The sequence below is a fragment of the Amia ocellicauda genome, chromosome 22 (genome assembly GCF_036373705.1).
Source record: "Amia ocellicauda isolate fAmiCal2 chromosome 22, fAmiCal2.hap1, whole genome shotgun sequence".
Taxonomy (NCBI): domain Eukaryota; kingdom Metazoa; phylum Chordata; class Actinopteri; order Amiiformes; family Amiidae; genus Amia; species Amia ocellicauda.
Window position 1 is genome coordinate 12,400,353 of NC_089871.1, and position 17,364 is coordinate 12,417,716.

Here is a 17,364-nt window from a genome sequence, read left to right on the forward strand (position 1 = left end):
TGCAGCTGCATCACTGCTTTGAGGAAAAAAAATTAGTCAAAATGTCCAAGTATCATGTTGATTTTTATCTCTTATATATGACAGAAATGAATTATCTGTTAAACTACATCTATGACTATGGTGTGTATGGTATTTTCTCTTTAGTTGGTTTATCCACTAGAGGTTAACCTATTTTACACATTTTCACATTTGAATTGCTAATACGGTTGTAGAGACAACAATTGTATAACTATATATACTATATTTACTATATATATATATATATATATATATATATATATATATATATCTTGATTAATCTGAATGTGATGCATAATCTGTGAGTTAACATGCTGGTTAACAGTCAGTCCCTGAGCAAGATTACATCAGCAGAGACGGAAAAGGCTGTCTGAGTCGTTGCTTATCTCTGGTATATCTAGTGTAAGCTGCAGACTTCTATAGTGTCATTTTTTAGCACATCACACTTTACTTTGTAATCCCCTACCCCCATGTCTTTAGTTTCCGGTAGACCAGAGCTCTCAAACTCAGTTGTGCTCCGACTCCGTGGGCTACAGGGACAACACGACACCACTGTGAGATTCATGGACAAGCTTTATTGGCAGCACAGAGCGTGTCATTGGGAAACACATCAGCCAAGTGGACCCCACAAGCAGGACATTTTGCAAAGCTAAATTCAGATTAATGCAGAAACAATATTTTTGCTGCCTGTTTCAGTAGGACTGTATACACAGCAGAGCAGCACTTCTAAACAGGGGCCTCAGTAAAGCTCAGTAATTGGCCAGAGTTTCATTTATCCAGTGAATGAATTCGGCGGTCTTTGTGTATACAGAGGGCTTGAATTCACACAATCTGCTGCCTTTGGAGACGATGCCATATGCTACCCCATCACAGACCAGAGGTCCCCCGGAGTCCCCCTGAAACACACACACACACAATCAGAGATCAGCAGGGCTGTTTGGGTGTCCTTGTATAAACAATGTATCAAACCAAGCCTCATAACACAACTGATTGAACCATTAGAAATACAACAGTAGATGACATGAACTATCCTGACGTGGCCTATTGACGTTCTTCTGAGCAGTCAGTTTATCCTCAGTAAAACTTCACATTTAGACACAGTTTATGTCTTTGAGTCTGGGGTGCATCGGGGTGGGGGGCAGTGTGGGTCTGAACACTTACTCTACAGACACGTTATGAAGACTGACAGCTGAATACTTTAAAAAAAGAGCCTTTATAGAGGGTTGCTACTCCAGGACTAATCTTTGCTTCAGGGCTAGTTTTGCTTATATTTGACTTTCTTGCTTTACAAAAGTCACTAAACAGTCATTATTTCTGTCCAATTACAGGACTATGTTTATGTGATTATGGAAATTCAAGGGCTTAGATAATGTGTACTTTACTAGCGAAGAATGTATATTCTATTACATTTGTAATGTTTGTGTAAACTGAAAGTCGCCGTAGATAAGTAAGTAAGTAAATAAATAAATACATACATAAATACATAAATACATACCCTGCAGGTCCCATTCTGAGGCTCGCCTGCACAGATATTCGTGCACCTGTACTCTTCCCCCCACTTCTCTGTGCAGTAGGTGTCATTCCATACTGTCACATTTGTCTCCCTCAGAGTATTAGAACTGTGTTTCCCTTCTGTGTCCGTTGCCCCCCATCCAGCCACAGAGCACTCTGTGTTCGGTGACACACTGTTTTGATCCCACGGCAATGGAATCAAGGAAACATTCTTATTCAGAGAAACCTTCTCTTTAAGCTGAAAAAAAAGATACATTGAACTACAGAGAAACACACACACAGAGGACATGTCTGATTTTTTGTAATGATGTGTGTGTGCTAACTTGTCTGGTATGAATGCTGCTTATAAATATTCTTTCAAGCTTGGAAACAGACAAAAAGTCAAATAGTGATTGACTCTTATGCAAGTTTACCTTGGTCATGTTGATTGATGTCTGCAATCAGAAGCTGATTATAACAATCCTCAGTTATATGGCTAATAATTAATTCAGTTAATTAAGTCGAATTGCTCCTTGAACAAAACCCAGGAGCCGGGCAGGAGACTCTGCTCTAGATCTTACCTTCAGCAGCATGATGTCATTGCGATATTCCTCATAATCAGGGTGGGGAATGGCCTTCTGCACCTCTATAAATTTCTGTGAGTTTTCATTGTCCATCACATTGTGAGCTCCAACAAGAACAAAGTGCCTCCTGTGATTAAGAAACCATTAGGCTCAGATTTCACACGTAGTCAATATATCTCACAATGGACAAGGCATGTTCCCTGCAGCTCAGGGTGCCCATAGACCTCTGATAGACCTCTGACCACAATTGTTATAAGGACATTTAAAAGCAATACAAAAGCTGATGCATTAGAACAGGGAAAGTGTCCTGTGTCCTCATTCTACGTATTTATTTATCTTTATTAAACCTCTCTACAACACGTACATTGTGGGATATGGTCCTATCAAACAGTGCTCTGTTTCATAAGGTAGTTGTGTAATGAATGCAAGTTGCTTTAGGTAACATCATAAACTAAGACAAGTAATAACAGTAATACTCACGGTGCCTCACAGTGTGCTGCCGTCAAGACAAAGTCCTCACGGATCAGGAAGCCGCCGCAACTGCTCCTGATTTCTTTTTGTAGCATAATGTAGACCATGTAGGGGCGGCTGTGGGGCCGAACGTCATGTCCACCAATGATCTCAACACCAGAGACACCTGTCAGTCAAACAGAGGTGGGCTCAGGACAGCTTTTAGTGCAGCGCAGAATTTGCTTCACATTCTCTAATGCGAAATAAACGTCAGCCGATTAATAGTAAGTCATTCCAGATAATACCATGTCATAGTTTTCCATACTATGCCTAGCACAGTCTACACCAGCTTTCAAAATGTCCATCTTCTATTTTCTTATAGCCTGGAATTAAAATGCAGTAAAATAGTTTGTTTGCTTTTTCCATTTTTCTACACATCCTACCCCACAACTTCCAAGTGAAAAAATATATATACTAGAAATTTGTAGAAAATGTATTAAAAATAAAAACTGAAAATGTTTGGTTGAATAAAATAGTTTAACACAGGTGTAACTAATGTTTCAAGGAATGGGAACCCGATTTTCAGCCCCACTCCACCACTCCGGGTTTGGCACAGGTATGAAACTGGGCCTCACAGAAAAAAATAAAAAATAAAAAATTCTTGCAATTACAGCACATCTGTTACTGATACTTTCATGTATTGTTTCATTCAGTGAGACGATTGAAGCAGGAATGTTCATTCAGGAACTTGTCAGTAAAACCTAAACTATAATGAGCGCTGGTTCAAGGTACAAGGAGTAAACGGCCAATCTGCCAAATGCAAGAAGTGTGCAAAAAAAGTCCCGAAAACAACTGGGGGGCTCTACAAGGTCGCTTCACACTCATCTTCAATCCATTCAGAAAACAGTTCTGAAGAAGTCATCTGTTGCCGCTGGTTCAGGTACAGAAGAGTTGAGTAAGAGATAATAACAGATTACTACAATGGGAACAACAAATCGTTTGCAATTATGGATTCCCCTTCAGAGTGTTTTGTACGTCGCAAGATTTGCAAGGACGAAAGCCAGAGGGGTTTTCCAAGATGCCAAAATCGCAGGCTACTATTCAAAAGTTAGTGGTTGATTACAGAAAGCAGATACACTTGCACTGGAGATCACTCAGAGGAGAGAAGAGGGCTAAATATAACTGAGTTTGTTTTTCATTTCAGCTCCACATAAAAATAAAATAACAGACAGACATTGCAGTTATTATTTTACTTATTTAGTATTAACTTGTTGGTTTAGCCATGGGTTCTAGGTTAATTAATCAAATAAAGGGAAAAGAAAAACATTTCAAGAGTTCAGTGAACTAATACATTTTATGTTTTTAACAATGTGTGACAAGGTGAGGCATGCCAGAGAGATGCGCCATCGAAACAGCTTAGAGTGAGATTTTTTTTTTTTTTTTTTTTTTGTTTCCATATACCATGTATATATCTATGAATGAAATTGTAAACTCTGAAAACCCAGGCCTGGAATTTTCTCATGGGTTTGGAAATGCTTGGTGTAATCAACACATAAGGTGATTATTAAATTGTACAGATTCACGATTTCAGGATAAATTCAGCAGTTCCTGTAGGGTTCCACTGCTGGGCAGTGCATTTCAAATAAAACACTCAACCATGAGCACCAAAGCACATTCAAAAGCAAATGAAAGACACAGATGAGGGAATGGGTATGAAAATATGAAAGGCCTGGAATATCCCTTGGAGCATGGTCAACACAATTACTAGGAAGTGGAAGGTGTATGGCACCACCAAGACCCTGCCTAGACCAGGCTGTCCCTCCTAACTGGATGACCGAGCAAGAAAAGACTGATGAGAGAGGCTACCAAGAGACCAATGGTAATTTCACAAGAGCTACAGGCTTTAATGGCCAAGACTGGTCAAAATTTGCATGTGACAATAATATCCACTCCACAAATCTAGCCTGTATGTTAGGGTGGTTCCTAAAATTGAACTTTTTCACCCAAATGCAAAGTGTTATGTTTGGTACAAACCCAACACAGCGCATTAGTGGATGTTTCTCATCGGCAGAGACTGGGACACTAGTCAACACAGAAAGGAAAATGAATGGAGCAAAGTACAAAAAAGTCCTTGAGGAAAACCTACTCCAAAGAAAGATTAAATTGGGACAGAAGTTCACCTTTCTGCATTACAATGCACCGAAGCACACAGCCAAAACAACACAGGAGTGGCTAAGAAAAAAAGGTAAATGTCCTTGAGTGGCCCATTAAAACCCCCACAAAGTTAAAATTTGTAGCACAACTTGAAGATTGCTGTCCATCAACGCTCCACTAGGAACTTGACAGAGCTTGAACAGTTTTGTAAAGAAGAGTGCGTGGTCAAATATTGTCTAATAAAGGTGTGTATGTATGTATACATACATACATACATACATACATACAAGTATAAAGACATTTGGTAAGAGTTTATCTAATTAACATATTAACATATTCATCGCTATATGTAAAAAATAATAATAATTAATTAATTAATTAATTAATTAATTAATGTTAATTTCCAGTTCAATAGACAAATTTAAGTCCCCTTGGTTAAAAGACCTCCCCTGTCATGCTATAGCAACACTGAATATCATGAGTGTTTAAGAAGTGGTGGCTATTAAACAAAACAGCGCAACATCTACCTGCAAGTCCAGAAGTCACAACGCAAAGCACCAGGATCCAGAGAGCTGCCATTCTGGGCTGAGAGAGCTGTTCTGTGCCGTTCTGACTGGAAATTCTTCACACACCAGGAAATTTATAGTAATAATTGTCACCGCCTCTGATTCACTGATTTCATACAAGATAAAATACATATATTTGCATGCAAATGTACTTTTAATCTGTCTCCACATCTGCAGGGCTTCTTCAGAACACATCACCACAACGTTCTTTTCAAATATTGTATTACTCCAAATATGATGGCTAAGACAAGAACTTCCTCATAAAAATAAAAATAAAAATAAAAATAATAATAATAATGTATATATATATATATATAAACACACACACACACACACACACACACACACACACACACACACTTAATGATAAATATTTGGAAGTGACAGATGATGTACAAACCGAGTAAGCACTTTGAATATTTTTCTACAGAACATAAAGTTAAATTACACTATGGGATGAATAGAACTGGTAGTAACACATGAGAAAGACCTAGGAGTGTATGTGGACTCCTCACTTTCTCCATCCAAACAATGTGGGGAAGCAATAAAAAAGGCAAACACAATGCTAGGGTATATTGTCAAAAGTGTAGAATTGAGCACAAGGGCAGTGATGTTCAGACTGTACAATGCACTAGTTAGAGCTCATCTGGATACTGTGGACAGTTCTGGGCTCCACACTTCAAGAAAGATATCGCTGCTCTAGAGGCAGTTCAGAGGAGAGCAACCAGACTTATTCCAGGTCTGAAGGGAAAGTCCTACTGAGAGACTGAGGGACTGAACCTTTTCACCCTGGAACAGAGGAGACTACAGTGCATCTGGAAAGTATTCACAGCGCTTCACTTTTCCCACATTTTGTTATGTTACAGCCTTATTCCAAAATGGATTAAATTCATTATTTTCCTCAAAATTCTACAAACAATACCCCATAATGACAACATGAAAGAAGTTTGTTTGAAATATTTGCAAATTTATTAAAAATAAAAAACAAAAAAAGCAATGTACAGAGACATCCTTGATGAAATCCTGCTCCAGAGCGCTCTGGACCTCAGACTGGGGCGAAGGTTCATCTTCCAACAGGACAACGACCCCAAGCACACAGCCAAGACAACAAAGGAGTGGCTACAGGACAACTCTGTGAATGTCCTTGAGTGGCCCAGCCAGAACCCAGGTCCTGCAAAGAAGAATGGGAGAAACTGCCCAGAAATAGGTGTGCCAAGCTTGTAGCATCATACTCCATAAGACTTGAGGCTGTAATTGGTGCCAAAGGTGCTTCAACAAAGTATTGAGCAAAGGATGTGCTTTTTTTTGTTTTTTATTTTTAATAAATTTGCATTTATTTCAAACGTCTTTCACGTTGTCATTATGGGGTATTGTTTGCAGAATTTTGAGGAAAATAATTAATTTAATCCATTTTGGAATAAGGCTGTAACATAACAAAATGTGGAAAAAGTGAAGCACTGTGAATACTTTCCGGACGCACTGTATGTGGGGACTTGATTCAAGTCTTCAAAATCATGAAAGGCATCGACCACATCAAACCAGAGGAGCTTTTCCAGATCAGCAGGGACACACGCACCCGGGGACACAACTGGAAATTGGGCTTCAGGGCATTCAAGACAGAAAACAGGAGACACTTCTTCACACAGAGAGGCGTCACAATCTGAACAAACTCCCCAGCGATGTGGTTGAAGCTGAAAGTTTGGGAACATTTAAAAACGGACTGGATAGGATCCTTGGATCACCTTGGATAAGAACTTTCTAATGTTCTTATGTTTCTAATGTGTTTGCTTAATTTGCTAAGTGGCAGTGGTTGTATGTTGTGGACCGTTGTTTATCACCTGATTGCGTGACCTGGCCCTCAAGGCAATAAGGTTGGACCCTTATATTATAATGGCTTCACTCATCCTAATTTCACTTAAGTCAGAGATCGGGAGTTTTCCACACTTAAATTGTAAAGGTAGAAAGTGTCATCTCCTGGCTGTAGAGGTTTACTCCCCATGTGGCCTCAGTGCCTGTGATGGACTCTCTCTCACTCTACTGGCTGTGTCATCTCATCAGTGCTACACAAACTAAAAACTCAATGTACAGATACTGTTTGTTGTTAAAGTATAGCAAATCAAAATATGTTGTGTGTAATTTACATTGAACTAAACTACAGTTGAACAGAGAATGTCTTGTTGATTTGTTTGGTTGTTTAAAAACAAGCAGTGTGTTTCCACTTTGGTTGATGTTTTAATTGACAGGCTATACAGTCCTAGATATTGTGTGAGTGTGAACCAAATTATAACCGTCTCTCCTTCTTTAGGACCACGTAGGTTTTACGGTGGAACTCAGTGAAGTGGGGCTCAGTGGCAACACAGCAACTGGGGTTAATTTATATGGAAGCTTTATTATGAGCAAAAAGAAACTCAAACACATGTTATCAAATTCCAGCAAGCAGAAAACACTGAAGAACAGATAGAGTGATTGTGATACAAATGTATGCAGAATGCTTTTGCAGCAGAATTGTATATACTGTACTGCATAGTAATGCAACAGGAGGTCAGTCACTGTTCAGAATTTCATTGATCCAAGGGATGTATCTGCTTATCTTGGTAAAGACACCAGGCTTCTCATTACACAGAAGGCTGCCCTTGGAGACGATGCCCTGTGCCACCCCATTGCAGACCAGAGGTCCTCCGGAGTCCCCCTGAAACACACACACATAGATACACACGATCATTGGGTGTCCCTGTAGAAACAATGCATAGGATACAAACTCTTGACACAAATGATGGCAGAATCAGAAATTCTACAGTAATGAGCTGAGAGCGTTCCTGACGTCTGATCTCAGAGTTCTTAGGCTTTGTTGGTCTTTCTCAAAGGCACGACATTTTCTCAAGCTGTCAATTCATTTTTATAGACACTGTCATGTGCTTGGGTGGCATACTCTGCAGATACACATGCATTATCAAGACTACTTTCCAGAAGGGTGCTACCACAGGACTGTTTTCTGTTCGGTTGTTTTTTGTCCAGTAGCAGAACAGGACAGCACACCATGTGTACATGATCATGGTAAATAATTGGTTCTAACAAATAATCAGATATTGTATATTTTGTTAATAAATATAAAAAACATGTTCATTACAAAGCAAGTTCCATGCTTAGGATCACCGGCGCAGATATTCGTCTTTGTGTACTCTCTGCCCCACTCCTGTTTGCAGTGGGTGAAATCCCACACTGTCACGTTCACCTCCACCAGAGTATTAGAACTGCCTTTCCCACTGGGGTCCGTTGCCCCCCATCCAGCCACAGAGCACTCTGTGTTCGGTGACACACTCTTCTGTTCCAATGGCAATGGAATCACGGCCACGTTCTTATTCAGAGGAACCTTTTTTTTAAGCTTTTAAAAGGAGAAAAGGTCATCTGAGAAAACAGACATTTATCCCAAATACATAGTAAAAGCACTTAAATAAAATAAGCCATTTTCACACTACACCATCTAATCCCGAGTTGAGTGGGGTTGAATCCTACAAAACACAATCAGCATGGTTGGCCACTGGGGTGAAATAATAATCTGATATTGTATTTATTAATTTGATTTGTTGAATTCTTAAACAAGTCAATCTACTCTGCGGTTAAGCAGATCCTGCTCATGTTCTACTAATGTACTGATTAATTTGGTTCAGTTAAATAATTGGGACCTGAACTGGAATCAAACCCAGAAGACTCTGCTCTAGAGCCTACCTTCAGCAGCATGATGTCATTGTGATATTCCTCATAACCACAGTGAGGGATGGCCTTCTCCACCTGTGTGATCATCTGTGCTTTCTCATTTTCCATGATGTTGTGGGCTCCAAGGATAACTGTGTAACTCCTGTGATTAAAGAAAACATTTAAAAATACCTGTGCCTGTCCCTATTGTCCCTGTTCATTCTCTGTGTTTCAAAATGGGCAACAGCTGCTTCCTGCATTTCTCAGGTGATCAGCGTCAAGCGTTGCCACTCCTCCAGAGACACGGGGGCCTATAGGCCAGGGTTATTGTCCAAGTTGTCTAATAAGTTCAAGATGGCTTTGGTCTCTTATACCATCCTTTTTGAGAATCACAAAACACACAGATTGTTCCTTCTTATAATTGAGTCACCATACTCTTGGTACATGAACTACATGCTCTCTGCTCCACAGACCTGTTGTGCAGCCCGTCCCTATGGGCTCAAATCAGTAACGAATAAACAAATTCAAAATAAAAAATATTGTAAACAAAATATATAAAGTTGGGAAATAACTGAAGTTGAGATAAAAAATAAAACAATCTAAAGCAAAATATATAGAACTGTAAACATAAATAATTATATCAAAACCAAATAAATAAATAAATAAAGGAAATAATGTCAAAACAAGAGCACTGGAGTCCCTGTCTTTGGTTGTGATGCTGCAAGCCTCGCTTTCACCGCCAGTTTCTTTGCTTTCGTTTTTTTTTTTTCGTTTTGGAGTTTTGACACAGTTTTGAAGAACCGTCACTCAAATGTAGTGGACCAATGGAGAGCTATGACCTACGCCTCCCTCTAAACCCGACAAACACGACAAAACAGTTGTAGGGTGTAGGGCAGTACCCCCTGCCCTGCTGGTTTTTGTTTCAACTGAGGTCTTAATTGCTTAATTGAATCCTTAATTGACTTAACAAAGCAATATACCATTCAATTAAGTAATTAAGACCTAAGTTGGAACAAAAACCAGCAGGTGGCGAAACGTTTTTTGGCTGAACTTTCTAATCATATATTTAAATCATGATTATATAATAATGTTATATTATCTATCTATGTAGTATAATTTCCTTGATACATAATTTAACAATTTCTACAACTGTCTAGCTAGTATTACATTACATTTATATACACCCGCTGCTGTTATATTTTCCCAGTTGACTTCAAAGCACAGACTTCTGGGACTTCCGCGTAAGTGTGCTCTTTTGTACACTCCGTCGAAGGGAGCATTGAAGGGACAAACAGCTCGACTAGGCTCCTTCACTCATTCCCTAAGGTATTGGGACACCACTTAAGATGGCCACTGTAGTACTTCCGCTCTGCAAGGGAAGGGAATGAGGGAACAAGTGTGCTTTAACATTATTTTCTTTCAATTATTATTTTTTTGCTTTTGATATAATTATTTTTGTTTACAATTCTATACATTTTGCTTTGGATTGTTTTACTTTTGATCTGAACATCAGTTTTTTATCAACTTAAATTTTTTGTTTACAATATTTTTAACTTTGAATTCATTACTTATGGTGGTAATTTGAGCCCATACATCAGTTTGATACATTTCCAAGTTCCAAATTATGGCAAGTTGCTGAATGTGAGTTGTTCTGGGTAAAGGCATTGGGAGAGTGTGCAATTGTTTATATGTTTATACTCACTGTGCTTGGCAGTGCGCTGCCGTCAGGACAAAGTCCTCACGGATCAGAAAACCACCACAGCTAGATGAGTTTCCTCTTCCAAGTAAAATGTAGGCCATGTAAGGACGGCTATGAGGCGGGACTTCTTTGCCCCCGATGATCTCAACACCAGAGCCACCTGTCAGTCAAACCAGCTGAGATGTTTTGCTCCAGTGCAAAATAAGCACGTGCTAATTATTTATTTGTATTCATATGTATGTAACTTCTTTAAATTTTGTCTTATTTTTGAGCATATGAGTGCTCAGCTCTGTGTGAAATTATGGCATGAAACAGAAACACCAAAGCTACACAACTGGTAACTGACACATGAACAATTCTATACAAAGATCACTGTGGTGATCTTAGGAAAATATGAATAGTCTTTTGGTTCAACAATTAAATACAATTCTGAAAATCTAAAGCATTTCATATCTACCAAATAAATTACACATTTACATAATTACACAGCTAATATTGTAATCGACTTTTACAAGAAGGCAATTAAAAGTCTCACGTATCTCTCTCTCTCTCTCTTTCTCTCTCACTCGCTCGCTACCTAGCTATATAACCCTGCTGGAGATGAGAGGGTGACCTGCTCTGAAACGTGAATCCAGCATGCCTTGTCCTGATCGGTTACAATGCAATGCAGCTGCACTGTTTCTGAAGGAGCTCAGTCTTTACCTGCAAGTGCTGAAGTCACGGTGATAATAATCGCCAGAATGTAGAGAGATGCCATGCTGGGAGAGAGAGCTGTGCTGCTGTGTTCACACTCTTCTTCTGCTGTGACATCCTTCAGCAGAGCAGGACATTTATAGTAACCACTGTCAACGCCTCTGTGGGGCACGAGTCTTCTAACCAGCGTGAGATTACATGCATGCATATGTTCAAACCCTTCATTGCAAATCATGTCATTCTGCAATTATCTGAGTTTAAGCAATAGTGTTCATTAAACCAGAGGCTTGCCATGTTTCACTGTTGTGCAAAGAGAGTATCTTAGTAATTAAAGAATATAACTCTGATTCCAGGCACAAGACGTTCAATGAATAATTTCCCCACCAATCGGATGCTCATCGCCAATAAATTAATTCTTCTGTATCAAGCTATACTCACAGTAACATTCACTTCATTTTTGTGTAAGATTCCAGTTCCATAGCGACATTTGCTATAGCCTACTGTGTGCTTTTACAGTGTAGTTTCGAATTGTGCATAAATACCGATCATTTTGTTAGAATGGAGGGACACTGCAGGCCGGATTTGTCCACTAGTTGCCAACCACTGTTGAATTGTCCAGCTTCAATGCCTGTCACAGACTCGTTTGCTCCCTCTCCTGGCAGTTGGAGATCATTGGCATCTGTGTTTTCAAACAGCAGCCTCTGGGTGAAAACTCACAGTACTGAGATCAAATTCATTCACACAACATTGTTTGCTCAGCCTGACTGTGGAATAAAATATTTGTTGTCAATGCAGGAACATGATTCAGCTTGTGTTTTAAAGGTACAAAATCTAGATACATATCAGCATCTTCTAGCTGTAGAGATATGTTGCCCCTTTGGTGTAAATCCCGATAACTGACTTCTTTCTCACTCTCCTGGCTGTCAGATCATTGATGTTACACAGGTCTATGTGTATGAGTTAGAACAGCAGTTTATCCAGGTGTAATATAGAAAACTGATTAATCTGTCTATTGTTTTGTGATTTGCATAAAATGCAGAAGAACCAATATGTTTACGTGTGTATTGACTTTGTTTTTAGTTTTTAGTTTTTCTGCACAGGCTATTCAGTCCTAAATATTATGTAAGAGTGAACACAATTATAACGAGGATGGGTTTAAGGGTTTAATGCAGAATAATGTACTAATAGGAGCTCAGACAACCCATCAACACTGTTTAATTCAGCAACCAGGTTTTACTATATGCAGAGAAATAGTAATAATTAAAACCCTTTTCAGATCCTGTTATTGTAGCCAATTCTGCTCCATGTGATTCCTGAGGTCAAGATAATATTGTGGTGAAATGAATGCAGTAAAAGATTCAGGAAAATGCTGAGAATACATGTATTTAGTATTTAGCAGTTTAACGTATACAGTTGATTTCATAAAGTAATTAAAAGTAAGCGATTATGAAAAATTAATCGGTGGCAGGAGAACAGCAGCTGACAACAATAGTAGGGCAACACTGCCATTTTGTGGTCGACCATATAATGTATGACTTGAGACTTTATTTATCAATGATGGCCTTGAGATTAAAAAAAAAAACTAATTAAACAACAAATCTGACAACTTGTGGTTTCTTGCCCTTATAAGGGAAATTAACTGATAAGACACTGTCATTAGACTAAACACTTACTATTTCCAGCACTATAGCGCCGCCGTGTGATTTAATACACGAGGCAATTCCTGCTGCAGGAAGAGCCACTGTGTTTCTCTGACAGCTCAGTCCTGGGGGGTGGGATCCTGCATGTTTGTGAAGCCCCTTCACTTGAGATCTGGGTCACAGTATCAGCGCTGGTTGAATCGAGCCACTGGTAACTAGCTGTGCCACGCAGTCAGAAGCTCAGGTGTAACTAGAGCCTGAAAACCACTGCTGCCCCCCAGGACCAGAAATACGCCCTTCCAATAAACTGGAAATCTGCAACTGCTTTTATCATTGATTGATTTTTGGTTTGTTTTAAAAGCTGAAAGTGATTAAACAGGTCATGCAAAGCACACGATTATTCAAAGAAGGATCCACTCATTATTTTCCAGGACCCACCCTGAGAGCAGGTGTGGAAAGCAAAGCTACTGCTGCAGGACGCTGTCAATCCACTGGGTGTAGCGGGAGACCACCGTGTAGATGCCCGGCTTCTTGGGCTTGCCACACTTCTTGCTGCCGTTGGAGGTGATGCCCACCACCACCCCGCTGTGAATGAGGGGACCTCCGGAGTCGCCCTGGAACACAAACACAGACGCACAGCGCCGCGTCAGCTCCTCGCAGACCCACAGCACTGGCAGACCCCCCTATATCGGGAAACGAAACAGACAGACTGACAACAGGGCCACACTCACATCGCAGGTGTCACTGATGTGTCCGGCCGCACACATCATGTTGTCGGTGAACTTGTCTCCATAGTAATCGTAGCGCTTGCACAGGGGGCTTCTCATGACCTTCACGGTGAGCTCCTGCAGGGCGTCCGGTCGGTTGCCCAGGTTGCTGGTGGAGCCCCAGCCAAGCACGGTGACCTCTGATCCGGCGGCCACATACCCGCCTCCACGCTGGTACGCCACCGGCTTCACTGCCGTCGTCGGGGAGGCAGAACCATCCAGCTGTGGAACACAAATGTCACAGTCATCAATACTGCAGTGGCAAGAAAACGCACCAGTGAAGTCCTGATAGGCAGGACTCTCACAATAAATGTGAACTTCCTGTTTTGGAGTTTTTTACTTCCCCTCATTCTGTCCAAATCATGCTTCTGGGAAAGAAAATGTTCTGAAACATCAGCTTTTTGTGTGTTTATTTGACCTTTTATTGTACCATAATCATGCTCACGTTGCCGTTTCCTTCCTGGAGGCCTTCGTCAGTCCATTCACCTCGGCACTTCTCTCTCCCTCCCTCCTTTCCTCACGTTCGTTACACAACATGTATATACCATACAACAGGCGAGTACACAACTGTGGACTGAGCTGTTCTGCCACAAATCACAACAAGCGACCAATGAGAAGGGGGCAATCTCATTCACTTGGTTAGTAGCTTCATGAACCCCATCAAAGACTGGTCCATATCTGTCAACATTTAACTTACTAGTTTGCTCCATTCAGCTACAACATTTCCTCTTCCCCCGCCTGAATTTCACATGCAATCGTAACAGTGACAGATACGGTGGCATAAACGGGCATTAATTTACCTTGAGCAGAATGATGTCATTGTCATAGTTGTCAAGGGAGAAATCAGGGTGAGGGTGGAGGGATGCGATGCCAAAAACCTGTTTGGTGTCCTCCGGCGTGGATAGAGAGTGAGCCCCAAGCACAACCTTGCCAGTCTTCTCTGACCTTGAACAAATACAATATGGGTTTATTGATTTTCATCAACTGCCTCCATAGTGTCGGCCGGGGAGAGTTATGTTCCATGTTCAGCCTTCATTTATTTCAATCTTGTGACAATGCAAACAGAAACAATATTTAAAGAAACCATATATTTATATTTGTGAACATCTTTAATATTTTAAAGCAGGCGGTCATGGGGGGATGTCGGTGGGTGATATTGGGCTGCAACTCACGGGTCGGTGAAGCAGTGCGCGGCACTCATGACCCACTTCTCGGCGATGAGGAAGCCCCCGCACTCGTGCTTGCCATTCTGCTGAATCGACACCATGAAGGGCCGAGAGTGCGGTGTCGCTTCCCAGCCTCCCATGATGCACCACCCTAGAAACAAACAGCCTCCCATGATGCACTCACCCACAAACACACAGCCTCTCACCTACAATCTAATTAATGAATTACCATATACAGCTCTGGAAAAAATTGAGACCACCCCAAGTTCAGAAATCAATGTTAAGTGGTCTCTTCATTTTTTCAGCTGTATATGGTAGTCATGCATTACTCAACATTTATTTCTACATTATCAACGTGTATTTAACTGTAGGCGTGGAGCGGAGCTTCACAATTTAATCAAATATAATCATTGTCTCAGAGCAAACAACCACAGCATGTGTGTCCTTCACCTCCATATGGAGTGTCTGTAACAGAAGATTGACACGTGTTTAATTAAGAGAATGCGTGTTTTTAATCTAATCTCAATAATTAATCAAGTAAATCACAGATTCTTACCCAACTGCACACAGAGTATCGCCACTATCCCCACCAGTGCGTTCTTGCACCCCTCCATGCTGCCGCTTGGTCTCAGTGCCGAGCAGTTTTGTGAGGAACGCAGCTGTAGAAGTCAGGGGCAACGGAGGGGGCTGAACACTTTATACCCGGGAGGAAAGGAAGCAAGATCAGCCAACTCAGCAACATATCCTGTGGTTTTGCAACAACTGGGAAACTGGACTGCAGAGTGTGGAGCTTTGTGTTCAAACACAGTTAACTAAAGGGTGTTCAGCTCAATGGTGAGGGTTTTGCAGGTTGACCAGCCTGAAGTTACCTTTCATTGCTGTGAAAGTTTAAAACATGTAGCTTGAGCTTCGATTGACTCATTACCATCTCAAATCTATCTGTACATGAAATGAGCTGGAAAGAACACAGATGGGGGTCACGGAAATTTGCAGCGTGCAGCGTACAACACTAACTCTAGTTGTGTAGAATGACAAGCAGTGCATTAACACCAGTGCTGCTTTGGTTATGTGCTTTATTAGCTGCTCAAAAACACAGAGAGCAAAATCATTTGTATATTTACAAAGGTAAACTGAACATGGAAAACAGGAAACAATTCTTAAAAACACATTGAGAAACCCATAGGTACTGCAAATTAAACCAGTATGCAAAATATATCTTGGCATTAACTACACGCAATATAAAAAAAACTATAGAATGTGTCCTTCAAATAAATCAGAAGGACAATGTTGCCATCCTGTGGCGATGGTGTGAACTGCAGCTCATTTCACACACTGCTATATACACAGATTAACCATAACATTATGACCACCTGCCTAATATTGTGTAGGTCCCTCTTTTGCCACCAAAACAGCCCTGACCCGTCGAGGCATGGACTCCACTAGACCTCTGAAGGTGTGCTGTGGTATCTGGCACCAAGACGTTAGCAGCAGATCCTTTAAGTCCTGTAAGTTGCGAGGTGGGGCCTCCATGGATCGGACTCGTTTGTCCAGCACATCCCACAGATGCTCGATTGGATTGAGATCTGGGGAATTTGGAGGCCAAGTCAACACCTTGAACTCGTGATTCATCAGACCAGGCCACCTTCCTCCATCGCTCCGTGGTCCAGTTCTGATGCTCACGTCAGCATGGGCACCCCGACTGGTCTGCGGCTACGCAGCCCCATACGCAACAAACTGCGATGCACTGTGTGTTCTGACACCTTTCTGTCAGAACCAGCATTCACTTATTCAGCAATTTGAGCTACAGTAGCTCGTCTGTTGGATCGGACCACACGGGCCAGCCTTCGCTCCCCTACACTACAGTCTATTTTTATTGAGCATTTTAATAAGGATAACAATTCAATATTCTTGAGATGCTGTGGGTTGATGTTCTGAGTTGAACCTGGTTTCTCGTTGTTCCTCCTTAGCAGTAGGTGGCTTCTTGGGCTTGCCATTCTTCCTGTCACTGCTGGAGGTGATGCCCACCACCACCCTGCTGTGAATGAGGGGACCCCCGGAGTTGCCCTGGAACACAAACGTCAGCACAAAGAGCCAGAACCAGGCTGTCCCAATCTGGTCCCAATTGAACCACAGGCTCCGGAGTCTTGTGGCATAAAACTCCAGTCAGTGCACCCGGCGTGAGGGTGCTGTACAACATCTTAACGCCTGGATGTGATCGCTGGTGTGTCGGCAGCGGCCCTGGGAGGGCACTACGAGTCGGTGCACACCTCGGTAGATCTGTCCATCTCTATTCCAGAGGCCCCATCCCCCAGGATTTACAGGGGTCTCCCATCAGGGGTGAAGCAGTGCACGGCGTCATCACCCACTGCATGGCCACCAGGAAGCCCCCGCAGAAGTGAGTGCCGTTCTTCTGGATGGATGCCATGTAGGGCCGGGAATGTGG

General features: G+C 41.4%; 2 protein-coding genes across 2 annotated transcripts; both read right to left on the minus strand.

The window, feature by feature from the left end:
* Positions 1-573: 573 nt before the first annotated feature.
* LOC136718544 (uncharacterized) lies at positions 574-11,823 on the minus strand. The gene is made up of 10 exons (XM_066696294.1): positions 11,358-11,823; positions 10,659-10,815; positions 8,990-9,119; positions 8,391-8,645; positions 7,807-7,952; positions 5,225-5,310; positions 2,574-2,730; positions 2,091-2,220; positions 1,514-1,768; positions 574-914 (listed from the first exon to the last, which is right to left on the minus strand). Exons 1-10 carry the CDS (start codon positions 11,581-11,583, stop codon positions 768-770), a joined length of 1,689 nt encoding a protein of 562 aa, XP_066552391.1. The 5' UTR covers positions 11,584-11,823; the 3' UTR covers positions 574-767.
* Positions 11,824-12,498: 675 nt separating this feature from the next.
* On the minus strand, positions 12,499-15,603 carry cfd (complement factor D (adipsin)). The gene is made up of 5 exons (XM_066695593.1): positions 15,478-15,603; positions 14,928-15,072; positions 14,556-14,700; positions 13,720-13,977; positions 12,499-13,602 (listed from the first exon to the last, which is right to left on the minus strand). Exons 1-5 carry the CDS (start codon positions 15,533-15,535, stop codon positions 13,453-13,455), a joined length of 756 nt encoding a protein of 251 aa, XP_066551690.1. The 5' UTR covers positions 15,536-15,603; the 3' UTR covers positions 12,499-13,452.
* Positions 15,604-17,364: the final 1,761 nt, after the last annotated feature.